The sequence below is a fragment of the Hoplias malabaricus genome, chromosome 7, assembly GCF_029633855.1.
Source record: "Hoplias malabaricus isolate fHopMal1 chromosome 7, fHopMal1.hap1, whole genome shotgun sequence".
In the NCBI taxonomy this organism is placed as follows: domain Eukaryota; kingdom Metazoa; phylum Chordata; class Actinopteri; order Characiformes; family Erythrinidae; genus Hoplias; species Hoplias malabaricus.
The window spans coordinates 46785408-46805596 of NC_089806.1; the positions used below are offsets into that span (position 1 = coordinate 46785408).

The following is a 20189-nucleotide window of genomic DNA, read 5'->3' on the forward strand; positions in this document are numbered from 1 at the left end:
GATGTTCTGTCTCAGTCCAGACCCTCTCCGTCACAGCTGAATGAAAAGACCCCCTCTGAGTGGCCCCTAGAGGCTAATAAACAAGACGTTTGCCTCGAGGGGGAAACGGAATTAAAAGATCATCCTTCAGAAGCAGGTTTGACGCCCCCAGAGGCCGGGCAGGGAAGAGCAGCGTTTGACCCCGGAGGTCCGAAACCGCTCCCTCGTGTGAAAAAGCCCCTCGCACTCGATCAGACGAGCCACGGATCTGAAGACGACGAACACAACGGAGATGAAAAGGACTCCTCTGTGATTACACCAGCGCCCCCTGATGGACCCAAACCCAAAGAGCGCAGAAATCCACCTCCGAAGATCTCCTCCTCCACAGCAGAACACAACAGGAACAATAACAACCCCCGCTGCGTGGATCTGCACCGATCCGGGTCCGGAGCCTTCCTGGAGGGACCTGGCGACGGTTCTGACGCTGTGGATCAGACGGAAGCGGAGTGTGAGGGTCCGATCTCCAGCACCGAGGCTTGTGGAGTGTGTCGCAGGAACGACGGCGATAACGAAGTGATGAACATGAGAAATGATGAAAAACCCTCAACACGAACGACCTGCAGGTCCCCAGCCGCCCACTCCCCGCTGCAGATCTTCTCCCGGGAGGTTTGGGTTTGATTTATACACACACACACACACACACACACAGAGAGAGAGATCCACACGATCATACACACGCACACTAACTCGATGTAAACCTCAGACATGTAAGAAGTGGGTCTGTATTTATGTTTAATAATAAGTACTTCCCCTCATTTGCATATTGTTTGTCTGTGTTTATCTCGTGTATCTTATTGTGTTTGTGTTGATGGTGGAGAATGAAAGATTCTGATCTCAGTGCTGCACTAAACCCTGAGTAGTTCATAATCGCGAAGGTCGGGGTTAAACACGTCAGCTGAACATCTGGCCCGTTCAGGCGGGTTCTGCAGCCATGATTAGACTGAAGAGGTGTGTGTGTGTGTCTGTCTGTGTGTAGATGAGTGATTATTTAACCCCTGTGGTGCTGGACACTGGCTCTGGACTGGTTAAAGCTGGACTTGCTGATCAGGATCTTCCCTCTTTGATCATCCCCACCGCCATCGGACTCCCCAAATACGAGGTACATACACCTGTGTGTGTGAGCATATTCTCTTTATGTAAGAAAATGAGTAGTAAATATTCTCCTCCTCTGTGTGTGTGTGTGTGTGTGTGTGTGTGTGTAGGAGGTGATGAATGGCAGTGTGGAGAGGGAGATGTACGTTGGTCATGAAGCTCAGCACATGCGAGGTGTGTTAACCCTTCACTACCCGATAAAGAATGGTGTCATCAGCAACTGGGACCACATGGAGACGGTGGGTTTATCACAAACACGACCACAGCTTTCACCTTCCGCTTTGATCCTGGTGGTGTTTCTGATTGTGTTCTAATGCGGGACAAAGCCGCCGCCTCAGATCAGTGAAAACACTCAATAACTCAGGCCTTCTACCTGGAGGAGCGCTGTGTGAATGCAAACATCCAGATAATTTCTCCCAGACGTCACTCAGACTTCCACCCGGAACACGTCATTGACCCCTGTGTGAACAGAGCCGGGAATGTTCCAGAGAATCGCGCTGCATCTCCTGAATGTGCTGCACAGGCCCCGCCCCCTGTCTGAATCATGCTCTGCATAGGCTCCGCCCCCTGTCTGAATCACATGGCACATGTCTGACTCTGCACGTGTGAAAGCTCTGATTCTCCTGATATTCTCCGGAGCTGTAAAAAGGCTCAGCAAAGTATGATTCGATTATAAACCAACATCTAATACTGAACTTGGACGAAGCTAACTTTCAGCTTCTTACAGATAAACAACCCCTGAAAACGCTGCAGGATTGGTTTTCTTTAGGTTTCTGTGGAGTTTTAAGTTAAAGCAATGCTCCAGCTTCAAAATCATGGAGATGGTTCACTGAGCTGTAACAGCCTCTCTCTGCTGTTCTGGACTCAGCGCTGCAGAAACTGCACTATGTAACGTTTAGGAAACCACCATCCACCTTGATTTCAGGCCTGTGCTGTAAAAGTGAATTACACTCTGTAACTGTAGGGGGCGCCAAAACAAAACCAAATCTTACCTTTTCCACCAAATGTGTTTTCTTTGAAACTGAAAAGTAACTGTGTTTGTACAGATCTGGCAGCATGTGTTTTCTGAGCTGCGTGTGGACGCTGATGACCACCCGGTGCTGCTGACCGAGCCCGTGATGAACCCACTGCTGAACCGTCAGCGCATGGCGCAGCTCATGTTCGAATCCTTTAACGTTCCTCTGACGTTCATCGCTCTGCAACCCGTCCTCGCGCTGTACGCCGCCGGACGCACCACCGGTCAGTACTACACCTGTACATCCAGAACAACAAGACGCTTGAGTCCACTACAGCGAACTACATCAGTCTTAAACTACACTGTACACACACAGCTCCTCGCTCCCTCTACAGTGAACTACATCAGTCACAAACTACACTGTGTACACACAGCTCCTCTCTCCCTCTACAGTGAACTACATCAGTCATAAACTACACTGTACACACACAGCTCCTCGCTCCCTCTACAGTGAACTACATCAGTCATAAACTACACTGTACACACACAGCTCCTCGCTCCCTCTACAGTGAACTACATCAGTCACAAACTACACTGTGTACACACAGCTCCTCTCTCCCTCTACAGTGAACTACATCAGTCATAAACTACACTGTACACACACAGCTCCTCGCTCCCTCTACAGTGAACTACATCAGTCACTAACTACACTGTACACACACAGCTCCTCGCTCCCTCTACAGTGAACTACATCAGTCACTAACTACACTGTACACACACAGCTCCTCGCTCCCTCTACAGTGAACTACATCAGTCATAAACTACACTGTACACACACAGCTCCTCGCTCCCTCTACAGTGAACTACATCAGTCATAAACTACACTGTACACACACAGCTCCTCGCTCCCTCTACAGTGAACTACATCAGTCATAAACTACACTGTACACACACAGCTCCTCACTCCCTCTACAGTGAACTACATCAGTCATAAACTACACTGTACACACACAGCTCCTCGCTCCCTCTACAGTGAACTACATCAGTCATAAACTACACTGTACACACACAGCTCCTCGCTCCCTCTACAGTGAACTACATCAGTCATAAACTACACTGTACACACACAGACAGCACTAGAGTTCAGATTTACACAGATGAATAAATAGAAATGATGTGTGTTAGAAATATACACTGCACTGTTAACTTCTAGATTCAGTTGTTTCAGGACGTGTGTAGTGCACTACAGAGGGAGGATGGAGTGATTTGGGATTAAACCCTTGATTCTCTCTGTAAGAGGTACTATGGCCCCCTACTGGACTGAGTTGAGAATGCAGCAGTTTTCCTATTCGTCGTGATAAGGATACTTTAAAAAAACAAAGCGATGAAATCTGTTTTTAAAAAATGAGCGGGTCCTTGGAGCTTGGCGCTGAGTGTGTGGTGTTATCTGCAGGTGTGGTGTTGGACTCCGGTGACGGGGTGAGTCACAGTGTCCCGGTGTTTGATGGTTACTCTCTGCCTCACGCCGTGCAGCGCTTGTCTCTGGCCGGAGCAGACGTCACCCTGCAGCTGAAGAAGGTAAAGGAACATGCATCAAGGGGTTAATGAGGGGCCACCACAGACTGGGGAGAGCGTGCTGGGGTTGGGTGGGGGTTCCAGCTGGATGAAGGTGTGAGTGTGTAGCAGGGTTCATGTTTCAATTCAGAGCTTTGATCTTGTTTTAAATAATCTGTGTGTGTGTGTTAGTTGCTGATGGAGCAGGGTGTGTGTATGAGGACGTCGGCGGAGATGGAGATCGTACGTGAGATTAAAGAGAAGTGCTGCTGCGTGGCTCTGGATTATGAGGCGGAGCTTAAGGGAGGAGGCGGGGCCAGCAGACCCGCCCACTACACACTACCTGACGGACAGGTCATCACCATGACGACAGAGAGATTCAGGTAATATAACCTTATTCCTTATATATTTCAATATAAAGTTTAATAACGATTTCTAAACACACTTTAATATTCCAGTCCACGTTATTCACAGGGTCTGTCACTGACGGTCACTAGAGGGCGCTGTCTTCAGTCGATTAGTTTAACGATATCAATGTTGACGAAGCTGAGAGGTGTGTGTGTGTGATTAGTGATGTCACGTTCCTTGCTTGTTTTATATTATTATTTTTCCCTGTTTTTCAGAGCGGCTGAGATCCTATTTAAGCCGGAGTTGATCGGCTGTGATCATTATGGGATGCACGAGAGCATTTTCAAGTCAGTCCTTCAGTCTGACATCGACCTGAGGAGGAGCTTCCTGGGGAACATTATTCTGTCAGGTAAACACACACACACACACAGGTGAAGGTTTGATCTACAGATGTGCTGCTTCCTCAGAGCTCAGTTGTGCTCCCGTTCTGTGACGTATTGGACGTCCAGGTGTAACACTGTGAAGATTAGCCCAGTTTTATTAATGAGACGTTTGTTGATTTTCCTTTTTTCTCGATGTTAACTCTCACCTGATGCTGTCGTTTCCCTCCGGAGATGAGTGAAGTTGCTCTTCTGTCTTTTTAAGGTGGCAACACTCTGCTGTGTGGACTGCCGGAGCGCCTCCAGCTGGAGTTGATGGGCTTGTGTCCGGCGGGGGTCAGCGAGAGCGTTAGGGTCTGTAGCCCCCCCGGCCGAGACTTCTCCGTGTGGAAGGGGGGCGCTGTTCTCTCAGAGCTGAGGTCCTTTAGCTCCGCGTGGATCAGCAGAGACGAGTACGAAGAGTTCGGGCCCAACATCGTCCTCAGAAAGTGCTTCTGAACTTCAGAACGTCCATAAAAATAACCACCGGGTCAGAACCCGTCAGTGAGCGCCCAGAGGCTGCTGAGCGCTTCCTTTAGAGTTGATGCTGTTTGGGATTCAGTGCCTCAAGGTTGGGCCGATCTTTCACTTCTGAGACTCTCATCAGGGAGAAACTGGAATTTCTTTGTGCCAAATGTTCACTTTGAGGCGACGAAAAACAGTGAACCTCGAGCAGAACACGTCGAATGTTTGCCATAAGTCTGAATATTGAAAAGGTGCTGTCCGTCTGGACACAGCTCATTGTTTTAGCTCATGGTCTAAGACTTGACTGGAGTCCTGTGCCAAATCGTAACTTTTTTGAGGGGAAAAGGAGAAATTCCATTCAGAAAATATTACATTTTTGACAGGAATCTGATTTTTATTTTAATATCAATTACCAATGAAGTTATTAACTGAGTGAAGAGGTTGAGCAATTCTATAAAATCTATAATACATATATATTTTTGAAGTATTACAGGCGCTGATGCCACTTTTGAAGGCGAACATGACATTTTAAAATATATATTTAATAACAAACCTCTGAATACCAATCTTTTTTTTTTTTTAAACTGTCAATGAAACAGTCACTTACGGCTAAATATGTATTTATTTATGGGAAATACAACATTAATCTATTTTTTTTTTTCTATGTTTGTGTGGTGCCTAAAGCTAATTTGGCCAAAGCTATTGATGGCTAATCACCTGCTAACAGCTTAAACTTTTAATGTTAGCTATTCTGTTTGTTTGTTAGTTTTACTCCATCTTTTTTCTCTCTCCATTTTTGAGTATGTACCTTTTCCCAAAAAGCGTATTTAGGAAAACTGAGCCCAGATTCCAGTATGAATTAGCCATAATCTTCAGTGTCACTTTAGCATCATGCTAGTTTCCAGACAGAGCTATGCTAGCTAACAGCATTTATTTATTGCCTCTCAAACACTTTTACTCCTGTATCTCTGCCTTTTGTGTGTTGTCTTTTTGTGTGGGGGAAAAATACCTAATTCACAATTATTTTGTAATTTTTTTTTCTTGCGCCACTAATCTGTTTTGTGTAATTTTGTGTTTGAGGTAGAGCTGTTTGAGGCTGATCTGTGTCTTAATCTATGCCTGAAGATGTGGACTAACCCTGTTTGTGTATTTTTATGTGTGTATCATTCCTTTTGTATGTAGACAGACTCAAAGCTGTTTGATTTCAGGTTTAGATCTAAATGAATCTTGCTTGCGCTCTCTGGAGACTAACCCCCTGTTTACTGAGTGAATATTGTGTTTTGCACAAGTATCATTTTTATAAATGAGTGTTGTACATTTTTGCTTTTCTCACGTTTGTGTGTGTGTGTGTGTGCTCTGGGGTTTAAAGTGATGCTGAGGTGGGATTTGTTTGGGATTATTACAGCTCTAAGGAAGGAAAAGTGGATCTCGGTGTCCTGGAATATAATGAATTATTTTTGTTACTTCATGTATTTTTCACCATTGTCTTTTCAAACCAGCTGCTGTGACTTTTTAATAAATATTTTAATTAAAACTATTCCTATGTGTTTGTCATTCATTTATGAACTCTGGACTGAAGTGATCGTTTAAATAAAAGTTACTAAAATCGTGTGTAAAAAAAAAAAAAATTTAATAAAAAATAAATATAAATAAAAATTTTCATCTGCGCTTCAAAAAACCCCTGCTCTTTGTTAAAGACAATGTCGCCCTCTGCCGGAGAATCTCTCCACGCTAATGCTTTTCACTTTTAAGGCTCCATTTTATTTCTCCTCCTGTTTCCAGTGTGAATCCTTTCTCTTTTCTAAAGAAAAACTCATGTCCTCATTTATAACTAGCGGGGAATTTTTTCATTGTTGATTTAGTTTTATTTGTTCTAATATTTTATTTTAAATCCATTTTGGTTAAGATTTCCGAAGGCTCTGTGAATCATTTTCATTTACTGTCAGCAAGTTAAGTTTATTATTATTATTATTATTAATATTTGTGTCGAGGTATTGTGTATTGATGGCGCTAAAGCCACAATAATGCGTTAAATGACAGCAATCAGTTTATTTCTCTTTTTCCATTCTATTTTAAATGTTTTATAATTGTTATACTTATTTATAGTTTTTTTTTTATTTATTAATATTGCGTGTTTTTTTTTAAAAAGCCCTACCTTCTCGCCCGGCGGAGCAGGACTTTTATTGTGAAGCTCTCGCCCGGCGGAGCAGGACTTTTATTGTGAAGCTCTCGCCCGTGTGTTGCTGTGCGGTAGAGGAGCGGTGTGTGAAATGGCGGTGGACGGAGTGGTGTGAGTTTAAAATTAAACTTTAAAGTCGTCGTTTGTTTATTTGTTGTGTGTTGAGGCGCTGTTTGTGTGTGACGCTGCTGTTAAAGGGAGCGGTTTAACACTTAAAGGGGTGGCTTTATTTTAAGTGAAATTCCAGCGAACACGTGGGTTCCTCTGTGTACCGCGACTCTGTAGTTTTTACTCTTTTACTTTAATAAAGTGTGTGTGATCGCGGGTGTTCGCCTGTGTGAGGGCCGCTCTGCTCTGAGAGGGGAGTGTTTGATCCTGACAGAACTATTCCGTGCTGATATAAACGTTATAAGATGTTCTTTAAGGGACTTTTGTGTGTGTCCCGGTCTCAGTGAAGTTAAAGGGCCAGTCCGCTGTGTGGAGTTGTGTAGTGCAGCGGGATTCATTAATGTGACTCAAATACCTAATAGAAACATCAGAGTTGTTTTTACTACAAATCCCAGCATGCATCACACTGGTGTCGGGCCCAAATAAGGAGCCGGATTTCTCTATGGTAGGAGTTTGTGGGTTTTTAGTTTGGATTCTCTCTCTCTCTATTAATCCACTCCTCCTGCTCCAGTTCGGTTCTGATGGTGTGATGTGTGCTGGTCTGCAGCTGATTGGTTGTAGAGTTTATCAAGTAGTAAACAGAAGGTAACACTGTTCATGTTTTTGCTTCACAATGAATGGGATGCAGAATTTTGTAGATGCTTCCTTTAGTCCCAGTGATGACTCGTAATACTCAGGCAACCACAGGGGGCACCAGCGCAACCACCTGGAACACCGGAGGGGCCACCTGAGTCGCCCGCTCTAATGACCTTGACCCCACATCATTGCAGCTGGAGTGTCCCGGAGCACACGGGGGTTCCTCGGCAGCGCCGTATTCAGTGTTTTCTTCAGGAAATGTCGGCTTCTAAAGATTCACCGTGTTTTCCTCCCGTCCTCACGTGTTGTCGTTTGTCTTTGCTGTGTTCAGGAAGCCGAAGACCAGGCGTGCGAAGCGGTTCCTGGAGGACAGGGCTCCGAAGCTGGTGGAGAACTCCAAGAACGCCATGATCATGAAGGGGGGGAACACCAGTGAGACGATCACTCAGGCGCTCAGGGACATCGTAAGAACCGCCGCCCGGCCGTAGCTCTGTGTCTGAGGTTGTGGGTGTGGATATAATCTAATCCTGCAGGGGGTGGTGTAATGGATCGAGGCGGTGACTCTGAGTGGCAGCCCCCGACTCAGGAACATCTCAGTGGACAGAGACATAAATGATCATTTTATAAAAATATATGTATTTAAAAAATAGGAAAGTAAAGAATGACGTTCCCAGAACGTAGCGAACGCCCGTCTTAAAGCATGGGGTAGATTTTGAGGACCAGTAGACGAGTAAATCTCTGAGTGCTGGTCTGATCCGCGCGGCCGCTCTGAGAGACTGGGGGGCGGTGGTCAGGTGTGTGTTAGATCTTTGGAGACGGTAGGTGTTTGACTGTTGTGATTTTTCTGTTTGCAGTACGCCATAAAGAAGCCCAACGCGGTTCTCTACAAGAAGTAAGTCTCTGACGCGGTTCACGCCACACGCCTCACGCGCCCTTCAGAGGCTGACTGCTGTACTCTGGGCGCACTGTTGATGAATCTGATTCTTGATGAGAATTTAGTTGGTGGGGATTAGTTGTTGTTGCTGGTGATTAACGCTGCTCTCTCTTCAGGAAGAACATCGTGCGTCCGTTCGAGGACTCCACGTCTCTGGTGAGTTTTACAGAGTGAGAGTTTAATCGGCTCAGGGCTGATTCTCACTGCTTTAACTCCTCCCCCCTCCCTCCCTTTCTCAGGAATTCTTCTCCAAGAAAACGGACTGCTCTCTGTTTCTGTTCGGTTCCCACAACAAGAAACGACCCAACAACCTCGTCTTCGGTAAGAACCCAAGACTATGTACACCCCCCGTATACCTCTGTACAGACCACCCCCATATACCTCTGTACAGACCACCCCCGTATACCTCTGTACCGACCACCCCCCCCACACCTCAGTACAGACCACACCCCCATATACCTCTGTACAGACCACACCCCCACACCTCAGTACAGACCACCCCCCCGTATACCTCTGTACCGACCACCCCCCCCACACCTCAGTACAGACCACACCCCCATATACCTCTGTACAGACCACACCCCCACACCTCAGTACAGACCACCCCCCCGTATACCTCTGTACCGACCACCCCCCCCACACCTCAGTACAGACCACACCCCCATATACCTCTGTACAGACCACACCCCCACACCTCAGTACAGACCACCCCCCCGTATACCTCTGTACCGACCACCCCCGTATACCTCTGTACAGACCACACCCCCACACCTCAGTACAGACCACACCCCCATATACCTCTGTACAGACCACACCCCCAGACCTCTGTACAGACCACCCCCCCGTATACCTCTGTACAAACCACACCCCCCGTATACCTCTGTACAGACCACACCCCCCGTATTCCTTTGTACAGACCACACCCCCCGTATTCCTTTGTACAGACCACACCCCCCTGTATACCTCTGTACAGACCACACCCCCCGTATACCTCTACAGACCACACACCCCCGTATACCTCTACAGACCACACACCCCCGTATACCTCTGTACAGACCACACCCCCCTGTATACCTCTGTACAGACCACACACCCCCGTATACCTCTGTACAGACCACACCCCCCCGTATACCTCTGTACAGACCACACCCCCCATACCTCTGTACAGACCACACCGCCCGTATACCTCTGTACAGACCACACCGCCCGTATACCTCTGTACAGACCACACCGCCCGTGTACCTCTGTACAGACCACACCGCCCGTGTACCTCTGTACAGACCACACCGCCCGTGTACCTCTGTACAGACCACACCGCCCGTGTACCTCTGTACAGACCACACCGCCCGTGTACCTCTGTACAGACCACACACCCCTGTATACCTCTGTACAGACCACACCGCCCGTATACCTCTGTACAGACCACACCGCCCGTATACCTCTGTACAGACCACACCGCCCGTGTACCTCTGTACAGACCACACCGCCCGTGTACCTCTGTACAGACCACACCGCCCGTGTACCTCTGTACAGACCACACCGCCCGTGTACCTCTGTACAGACCACACCGCCCGTGTACCTCTGTACAGACCACACCGCCCGTGTACCTCTGTACAGACCACACCGCCCGTGTACCTCTGTACAGACCACACACCCCTGTATACCTCTGTACAGACCACACCGCCCGTATACCTCTGTACAGACCACACCGCCCGTATACCTCTGTACAGACCACACCGCCCGTGTACCTCTGTACAGACCACACCGCCCGTGTACCTCTGTACAGACCACACCGCCCGTGTACCTCTGTACAGACCACACCGCCCGTGTACCTCTGTACAGACCACACCGCCCGTGTACCTCTGTACAGACCACACCGCCCGTGTACCTCTGTACAGACCACACACCCCTGTATACCTCTGTACAGACCACACCGCCCGTATACCTCTGTACAGACCACACCGCCCGTGTACCTCTGTACAGACCACACCGCCCGTGTACCTCTGTACAGATCACACCGCCCGTGTACCTCTGTACAGACCACACCGCCCGTGTACCTCTGTACAGACCACACACCCCTGTATACCTCTGTACAGACCACACACCCCTGTATACCTCTGTACAGACCACACCGCCCGTATACCTCTGTACAGACCACACCGCCCGTATACCTCTGTACAGACCACACACCCCCGTATACCTCTGTACAGACCACCCCCCCCCCATACCTCTGTACAGACCCCCCCCCATACCTCTGTACAGACCACACCCCCCGTATACCGCTGTACAGACCACACCCCCCGCTTACCTTTGTACAGACCACACCCCCCGTTTACCTCTGTACAGACCACACCCCATACCTCTGTACAGACCCCCCCCCCATACCTCTGTACAGACCACACACCCCCCATACCTCTGTACAGACCACACACCCCGTATACCGCTGTACAGACCACACCCCCCGCTTACCTTTGTACAGACCACACCCCCCGTTTACCTCTGTACAGACCACCCCCCCATACCTCTGTACAGACCACACCCCCGTATACCTCTGTACAGATCAGTGGGATGTGTCATGGAGGGGATTCTGAAACATATTTCTCAGGTATTCCTGGTGTGTGTGTTACAGGTCGTATGTTTGACTTCCATGTGTTGGACATGTTTGAGCTGGGTGTGGAGAAGTTTGTGTCTCTGAAGGACATTAAGGTGAGTGATGAAGCTGAAGATGTGTTAGTTGTTTACTGCTGTGTTTGTGTTTGTGAGGGAGGTAAGCAGCTGTGTGTGTGTGTGTGTGTGTGTAGAATAATAAGTGTGCGGAGGGAACGAAACCCCTGCTGGTGTTCGCTGGGGAACTCTTCGACTCCGACAACGAGCTCTCACGACTCCGCAACGTCCTGACAGGTAACACACACACAGAGACCCAAAACACACACACACACACTTAAGTGGAACAGAAAGGGATTCTTTAAAGACTCTCTGTGTATTTCTGTCTGTCTCAGATTTCTTCCGTGGTCCTAATATCTCGGCGGTGCGGTTGGCCGGACTCGAGCATGTCCTCCACTTCACTGCAGCCGACGGGAAAATCTACATGAGGAGCTACAGGTGAGGGGCTGTACTGAAAAGGGGTCGGGCTCCCGGTGAGGGGCTGTACTGAAAAGGGGTGGAGCTCCAGGTGTGGGGCTGTACTGAAAAGGGGTCGGGCTCCCGGTGAGGGGCTGTACTGAAAAGGGGTGGAGCTCCAGGTGTGGGGCTGTACTGAAAAGGGGTGGAGCTCCAGGTGTGGGGCTGTACTGAAAAGGGGTCGGGCTCCAGGTGTGGGGCTGTACTGAAAAGGGGTCGGGCTCCCGGTGAGGGGCTGTACTGAAAAGGGGTGGAGCTCCAGGTGTGGGGCTGTACTGAAAAGGGGTGGAGCTCCAGGTGTGGGGCTGTACTGAAAAGGGGTCGGGCTCCAGGTGAGGGCGCTGTACTGAAAAGGGGTCGGGCTCCCGGTGAGGGGCTGTACTGAAAAGGGGTCGGGCTCCAGGTGAGGGGCTGTACTGAAAAGGGGTCGGGCTCCAGGTGAGGGGCTGTACTGAAAAGGGGTGGAGCTCCAGGTGTGGGGCTGTACTGAAAAGGGGTGGAGCTCCAGGTGTGGGGCTGTACTGAAAAGGGGTCGGGCTCCAGGTGAGGGCGCTGTACTGAAAAGGGGTCGGGCTCCCGGTGAGGGGCTGTACTGAAAAGGGGTCGGGCTCCAGGTGAGGGGCTGTACTGAAAAGGGGTCGGGCTCCAGGTGAGGGGCTGTACTGAAAAGGGGTGGAGCTCCAGGTGTGGGGCTGTACTGAAAAGGGGTGGAGCTCCAGGTGTGGGGCTGTACTGAAAAGGGGTCGGGCTCCAGGTGAGGGCGCTGTACTGAAAAGGGGTCGGGCTCCCGGTGAGGGGCTGTACTGAAAAGGGGTCGGGCTCCAGGTGAGGGGCTGTACTGAAAAGGGGTCGGGCTCCAGGTGAGGGGCTGTACTGAAAAGGGGTGGAGCTCCAGGTGTGGGGCTGTATTGAAAAGGGGTGGAGCTCCAGGTGTGGGGCTGTACTGAAAAGGTGTGTTACCTTGTTGTCCAGGGTCCTGCTGAAGAAATCGGGGTGCCGGACCCCTCGGGTGGAGCTGGAGGAGATTGGACCTTCGTTCGACTTGGTTCTGAGGAGAACCCACCTGGCGTCAGATGATCTTTACAGAACTGCTCACCGACAGCCCAAAGGAGTGAAGGTACCAGGTTTATCGGCTGTGTTTAGCACCGTGTGGTTCTCCGGGTCACGTTCTCTGACCGCTGCGTTCTGCTCTGTTCTGTTCTCACAGCCCAAGAAGAAGAAGAACATCTCCCACGACACCTTCGGCACCAAGTTCGGGCGTCTGCACATGCAGAAACAGGACCTGGACAAACTGCAGACGAGGAAGATGAAGGGATTGAGGAAGAGGAGGGGACAGGGAGCCTCTGAGAACGGAGAAACCCCCTCGCCCAAACAAGCTAGAACCCAGGAACCATTGAGCTAGAACCTGGACTGCGTAGCGCTCTCTGAACTGAGATAGAACCGCGTCCTCTGGAGGAGACGGGTCAGTTCTGGACCTTCTCAGCCAAAGCAAAACCGAACTCCAGGACGGGATCCGGAACCGAGAAGAACTGACCCTCGGTGAACACCCCACACACCTTCTGCCACTCAGCCTCCTTAACACAACTCTCCAGTCCGCCTTAAATTCTGCTGCCTGGGCTCTTCTCTAATGGTTTTTTGCGATGTCCATTTTCAGATCGTCCTCCTGAAGTTCAGGTGATACAGAACCCGGTTCTAACAGAGTTCTCTCTGTGTGTTTCCACACTCATGATGTTTATTTGTTGTTGTTTGTTTATTTGAGATGTTTCTGCTCCGCCTCCTCCCCACACCCACTCCTTTCCAGAACCATGGTCCGGATCAGTTCTGCTGGTGGTTCTCATCTGATTCTGAGTCTTGGGCTAGTCTCAATCCTCCAGAGAACCTGGTTCTAGATGTTCCTCCAGCTGATCTGGTTCTCTCCTCGTGTTGATCTCTGTGGACTGTGGGGAAGATCACTGAAGCCCAAAGATCTGAGAGACGTTCCTATTGGACAGTCCTCGGTTCTAGGCCGAAGTGATCCGGCTCAAACTCGGAGCCCTCTTTTTTCGGGTTTGATTTTCAGAAACGTGAAGCTTCAATAAATGTTTGTCCTCCCTCTCTCCTCAGACTCCGCTGTTGTTTACTCTGACACCACTCTGTTTGTTGTTTACCGTTCCCCCGTCTCCTTACACACACACACACACACACATCTGACGATGGAGACAGTGGACGTCGACGTCTATGTGTTTTACACAAAAGAATCAAATCTCCAGACGAAGCTCTGAGAATCAAATGTTTAAAAGAAGCTTGGCCACTTCTTCACGGTCTGCACTCGTTTGTTTATTTTTGTTTGTATTTTGCCCGTCTTTCTTTTCTTCCTCTCTGTGAATTCTGCTGGAGTCTCCTCTTCTGTTTTATTCGTTTGTGTCTGGGTTCCAGTTCTTTCCAGAACCAGCTCCGTCCCCCGAACGGGTACTTTCCCTTTTAAAGACACAGTGAAGGTGGTGTTTCTAACGTCTCCATCACTGAACCTGCTCTGTCACTGTGTGTGTGTGTGTGTGTGTGTGTGTGTGTGTGTGTGTGCGCGCTAGGGTAATCTGCAGTGTTGTGGTTTTTCTCTTTCTCAGCTGTATCCTCTCTCTCTAATGGACTCTAATAGACGTGCTGGGGGTTGGTGGTGGGACACAGAGTGTTTATGGCATTCGTCCCATTTTAAGGAACAGCTTTTTCATCCTCATCCTCTTTTTCCCCTTCCTTTTTCTTTCTCATTTTCCTCGTATTTCATCCTTCGCCAGTGCCATAGGCTCCTTCTCCACAGAAAACTTCAACACCTTTCCTTTACAACAGAACCGCTGTGTTCTAGCAGCAGGAGAACCTCTGAAAGCTGAGGCGAGTGGTCCATCAGAACCAGGCCTGAGATCCACTGGGTACAGCATCTTTCCAGATGTAGACATTCACCCCGTGTCCTTTGACTGCCTCTAGAGTGGCCCCCGGTCCAGACCCGGACTGAGACTGAGTAACGGTTCTGTCCGGGTCCATGACCAGTCCACGGTGTGAGTCCTGGACCTTCACTGAAAACGTAGCCTACGTCTCTTAACACAGCAAGCAAAACTATAATTACACTTTTAATGTAGTAATAAATTAGTAATTACTATGTAATAATGCAGCACTGCCCTTAGTGAGTACTGCTGTGTTTCTTGGTTTTTCTCACTAGATGGCAGTGTTTTCACACAGTGTAAAGTGCTGGGTAGATCACATTGAGTGTATTTACCCGGCCACCTGGGGTCCATAGGGGGCGCTCTGCTGTGGACCAACGGGTTCTGTCCACTGGTTAAAAACTGGACCTGTATTTTACCGAGACTCAGCAGTAGATTCTGCCTGAGACCCTGAGGAGAACACACCGAGAGGAACCGAGACCCTTCTGGACCTGTGCTCGAAAAAAAAAAAAGGGTTCTTTGAGCAATGACACAGAAGAACCATTGGTTCCGTAGAGAACCCTGTTTGAGAGGTGTGTGAGTGTGAAAACCCTTTTAAAGGTTTAAAAATCCATCGCTCGATTCTAAGGTTCTTTACCCCTTTAAACGTTATCAACAACGGTTCTTTATGGAACCAAAAGTGGTTCTTCTATGGCATCACTCAAGGAACCTTTTGTAGCACCTTTGTTTTTGAGAGCGTGGGTGCTGTAGGTGAGATCAGGTGAGAAGAGATAAGAGATCAGCTGAGATAAGGTAGGGTAATGTGAGATAGGGTGATCGTAGCTGAGATCAGTGTGAGATATGCGAGATAACCTGAGATCTGGATGAGAAACAGGCTTTGGAGGCTGCTCAGTAGCTGAGGACACTGTGATGAAGCTGTGTTCAGTAACATTGCCACAGTAGTTGTAGCTTCCTGGACACTCATTATGCAAATTGGCACCGTTCTATTGGCTAAAGGCTATTTTGGAGTCATTTGCATAACTATAGATGTGTCCATTAACAAAACAAATGCTTTTTGTGATGTGTAGGTGATCGGTTCCTGTGGCTTGGAGACCCCACTGTGCTCATTGTGCTGACACCAGTGAGGGTTCTGGACTCAGGTTCTACTTCACTGCTCTGGATTTCACACCAAAAATAGATGTGAACAGAGAAGGAAGAGTCAGAGCTTCAGTTCCCTGCAGACGTTGGGAGTGCTTTTAAATTTCACTTCCACATATTTCAGCTTGTTATTTGTATTTTACATTGGTTTGAAGCCAGAGGGCGCTGCAAGTGGAGTCAGCTGCAGGGGCTCGGGGTCCTGGGTGGGCTCCTCTCCTTGGGTCACTATCTGTGTGGGTTTTCTCTGGGTGCTCCACTTTCCTCCCACAGTCCTGACACACACATGTTGGTAGGTGACTGAGTGAATCTGCCCACAGGTGTGTGTGAGTGACTGGGTGAGTGTGTGAGTGACTGGATGAGTGTGTGAAACTGTCCACAGGTGTGAGTGACTGGATGAGTGTGTGAAACTGTCCACAGGCGTGAGTGTGTGAAACTGTCCACAGGTGTGAGTGACTGGATGATTGTGTGAAACTGTCTACAGATATGAGTGTGTGAGTGACTGGATGAGTGTGTGAAACTGTCCACAGGTATGAGTGACTGGATGAGTGTGTGAAACTGTCCACAGGTATGAGTGACTGGGTGAGTGTGTGAGTGACTGGATGATTGTGTGAAACTGTCCACAGGTGTGAGTGAATGGGTGAGTGTGTGAGTGACTGGATGAATGTGTGAAACTGTCCACAGGTATGAGTGACTGGGTGAGTGTGTGAGTGACTGGATGATTGTGTGAAACTGTCCACAGGTGTGAGTGAATGGGTGAGTGTGTGAAACTGTCCACAGGCGTGAGTGTGTGAAACTGTCCACAGGTGTGAGTGACTGGATGATTGTGTGAAACTGTCCACAGGTGTGAGTGAATGGGTGAGTGTGTGAGTGACTGGATGAGTGTGTGAAACTGTCCACAGGTATGAGTGACTGGATGATTGTGTGAAACTGTCCACAGGTGTGAGTGAATGGGTGAGTGTGTGAAACTGTCCACAGGTGTGAGTGACTGGATGATTGTGTGAAACTGTCCACAGGTGTGAGTGAATGGGTGAGTGTGTGAGTGACTGGATGAGTGTGTGAAACTGTCCACAGGTATGAGTGACTGGGTGAGTGTGTGAGTGACTGGATGATTGTGTGAAACTGTCCACAGGTATGAGTGACTGGGTGAGTGTGTGAGTGACTGGATGATTGTGTGAAACTGTCCACAGGTATGAGTGACTGGGTGAGTGTGTGAGTGACTGGATGATTGTGTGAAACTGTCCACAGGTATGAGTGACTGGGTGAGTGTGTGAGTGACTGGATGAGTGTGTGAAACTGTCCACAGGTATGAGTGACTGGGTGAGTGTGTGAGTGACTGGATGATTGTGTGAAACTGTCCACAGGTATGAGTGACTGGGTGAGTGTGTGAGTGACTGGGTGATTGTGTGAAACTGTCCACAGGTATGAGTGACTGGGTGAGTGTGTGAGTGACTGGATGATTGTGTGAAACTGTCCACAGGTATGAGTGACTGGGTGAGTGTGTGTGTCACTGGATGATTGTGTGAAACTGTCCACAGGTGTGAGTGAATGGGTGAGTGTGTGAAACTGTCCACAGGTGTGAGTGACTGGATGATTGTGTGAAACTGTCTACAGATATGAGTGTGTGAGTGACTGGATGAGTGTGTGAAACTGTCCACAGGTATGAGTGACTGGGTGAGTGTGTGAGTGACTGGGTAATTGTGTGATGTCCTGGAATGGACCAACACACAGAATCTCTGATTAGAATAAAGCGCTTTCAGAAGATGAATGCATGAATGACCTGAAAATGTTTCCTGTGGTGTGTTTGCATCTCTCTCTGCAGTAATTCAACCTGGGTTCTGGTTCTGTCCAACCAGAGACCGCCTCGGTGCGCTACTCATGAATAATAAACATTTGTGGCTGTGCTCTGTCCAATCAGGAGCGTGCTAAAGCTCCCACTGTAAATATCCATATATGGCCCCGCCCCTCGGGGGCCGTATGTGTGTGTATATATAACGCATTGCAGCGCTGTGGCGGAGCCAGCGGCATGGTTGTGTTGGGTCCGGAGCAGAAAGTGGAATTGTGTAAAGTTTTACTCAGAGACCAGGCTCGTTTGGGTTTAGATTCCAACTCCACACTATTTCCCCTCAGCACTACCTGTGATTTTAGTTACTTTAAGCCATGACTGAAGACAAAAACATGAGCGAACCAGAGCCCACCGCTGCCCCGGAGCGCGCCGAGGAGAACGCGGAGAAAGCCGAGGAGAAGCAGCTGAACTCGCCCGAGGAGAAGCCACACAGCCGCGAGGACGGAACCGGCGGGGAGCCCCAGAAAACGGACGGAGCCCAAGCCGAGTTCGTGCACCCCGAGGGCGGCTGGGGCTGGGTCGTGATGCTCGCTTCCATGTGGTGCAACGGATCCGTGTTCGGGATCCAGAACGCCTTCGGAATCTTATTCGTGTCCCTTCTCAAAGAGTTCGGATCCGAAGACGACGAGGACCTGCGGTTCCGGACGGGTAATGCCAGCTTTACCTCATTTTTACTTCGCTTTAGCTCTAATCTCACTTTTACTTTAACCTTTCTTTTAGTTCAACTTCTGTTCTCACTTTTACCTCGGGTTTTTACCTCAACTTTAACTTAGAATTACCTCAGAATTCACTTAGGGTTTTTACCTCGGTTCTGTCTAAAATTACACCTCCGCGTTCGTCCCAGTGCTCTGGGTTTAGGGTTTACCTCAGGGTTTCACTTATTAACGACGTTAAAAGTAAACGTTTACTTCGATGTAACCAGCTTTACCTCAGTTTTTACCTCAGTTCTACCCCGACTTTCCCTCTGAGTTTACCCCAGAGTTTACCTCACTTTTACCTCAGGTTTTACATATTTTTTTTAGCTCAGCATTTACGTTGGTTTAACCTCAGCGTTTATCCGTTTTATGACAGGATTTACCTCACTTTTACCTCAGCTTTCGTCACCTCTGGTTTCACTGCAGTTTTACCTCAGCCCCGTCTCTGGACTCCAGTGTTTATTTGCAGTAAAACTCTTGAACGGTGACTGGTTAAAGCTGTGAATTTGGCTGAGAAGTTACAAACGGCCGTTTTCACTCCGGTTAATCGCTTTAGGAGACGGTCGGGGCTGTTTTTCGGACTCGTTTGGTGTGTAGCTCGGCGCGGGGAGGATTAGCCGTGTGGCTAACACATCTGGCGCCTCGGGCTGCCTTTCTTTTTTAACGTCCACGTGCGAGAGGGGCGTCATTCACCCTTTAAAATAAATAAATATATACGGCTTAAAAATCCACAAAGAGTTTGAGTTCATGAGCTTTAATGCCCTCTCTCTCTGTGTGTGTGTGTGTGTGTGTGTGTGTGTGTGTGTGTGTGTGTGTGTGTGTGTGTGCTGATGCCTCTCAGATTTTGTCTGGAATCTGTTCTGGTGTGAGGTTTTAAACTAGGACCTCTACCAACACTGGGTAGTATTTTTTCTTTAAAAAGTAGACCGTCGAAGTCACTGTGAGGCTCCACTGAGCTTTAATAGGGAGAGAGTAGAGCCTCTGTCGCTGCTGCTCTGGTCTCAGCACTGCAGAAACCACACTGTGTATCTTAACCTTTTGAAGGAGGGTAGGAAGCCACCCCATACCCCCCCCCCCACCTTTGAAAAATGAATGATACGGTGCAGCCCACGGGGGAAGTGCACGTGCAGTGAGTGCCACACCTCACCTAGTGTTCCTTTAAGTTTGAGACACATTCACAGCTTTAAATGAAGTGATCCTCAGTGTAACATCTGAAAGGTTGAATGTGAAACAGAACACAGAGTGGAGTTAGTTTTTAACGGTTCTTATTTTCAAAGTCTCTTCTGTTCCGTGTTGTTAATTATTTTTGGTTGGTTTCTGTGTTTGAGTTTACTACTTTTATAAAGTTTAGAGAGGGCACCGCGTTCTGGAACCTGGGAAAATGGAAACTCAGGTTCATATTTATATTTGGGGAAATGATGTTAGTTTAGAGACTTGTGAATGTATTTAATAAAAGCACGTGAGGATAGAACATACTCTGGCGTTTTCTGTGGTTTTAGGGAAACTGCCTGATCAACCGAACGCCTCTGGACCCCTAAAGCAAGGCATTAAAACACTTCTGGAGTGATATATATTCTCTTTAACGCTCGTCATATTTTCTGAAACTAATAAAGGTAAGCTCTGAGAGGAAGCCGCGGCGAGGGTCACTGACCTGACGAAGTGTGTGGTTTGGATTTGTTTACTTATTTACTGAGGGTTTATTGCACTTTAAACGCTCTTAAACAAGTTTGATTGTCATCAGAGTGGGTGTAAT

The 20189-nt window shown here is 48.5% G+C and overlaps 3 protein-coding genes across 4 annotated transcripts in view; all 3 read left to right on the forward strand.

The window, feature by feature from the left end:
- Positions 1-6: 6 nt before the first annotated feature.
- Positions 7-6371, forward strand: si:ch211-241j12.3 (uncharacterized protein LOC566552 homolog). Its single transcript, XM_066676732.1, has 8 exons — positions 7-645; positions 1016-1138; positions 1242-1370; positions 2178-2370; positions 3540-3664; positions 3833-4023; positions 4264-4397; positions 4634-6371. The coding sequence occupies exons 1-8, from the start codon at positions 556-558 to the stop codon at positions 4864-4866; spliced, it is 1218 nt and encodes a 405-aa protein (XP_066532829.1). The 5' UTR covers positions 7-555; the 3' UTR covers positions 4867-6371.
- Positions 6372-7027: 656 nt separating this feature from the next.
- Positions 7028-13937, forward strand: rpf2 (ribosome production factor 2 homolog). 2 transcript variants are annotated; one of them, XM_066677163.1, is made up of 10 exons: positions 7028-7162; positions 8127-8259; positions 8650-8687; positions 8846-8885; positions 8969-9050; positions 11359-11435; positions 11531-11630; positions 11729-11831; positions 12822-12966; positions 13057-13937. In XM_066677163.1, exons 1-10 carry the CDS (start codon positions 7143-7145, stop codon positions 13249-13251), a joined length of 933 nt encoding a protein of 310 aa, XP_066533260.1. In that variant the 5' UTR covers positions 7028-7142; the 3' UTR covers positions 13252-13937. The 2 variants fall into 2 exon arrangements, with proteins under 2 accessions (XP_066533260.1, XP_066533261.1); XM_066677164.1 differs by lacking the exon at positions 7028-7162 and adding an exon at positions 7252-7664.
- A 3985-nt stretch (positions 13938-17922) lies between these two features.
- slc16a10 (solute carrier family 16 member 10) overlaps positions 17923-20189 on the forward strand; it is a 28334-nt gene continuing 26067 nt past the window's right edge. Inside the window, exon 1 of the mRNA XM_066677520.1 lies at positions 17923-18389. Within this exon, the coding sequence (XP_066533617.1) occupies positions 18056-18389 (334 nt within the window). The 5' untranslated portion in view covers positions 17923-18055. The remainder of the gene's footprint in view (positions 18390-20189) is intronic.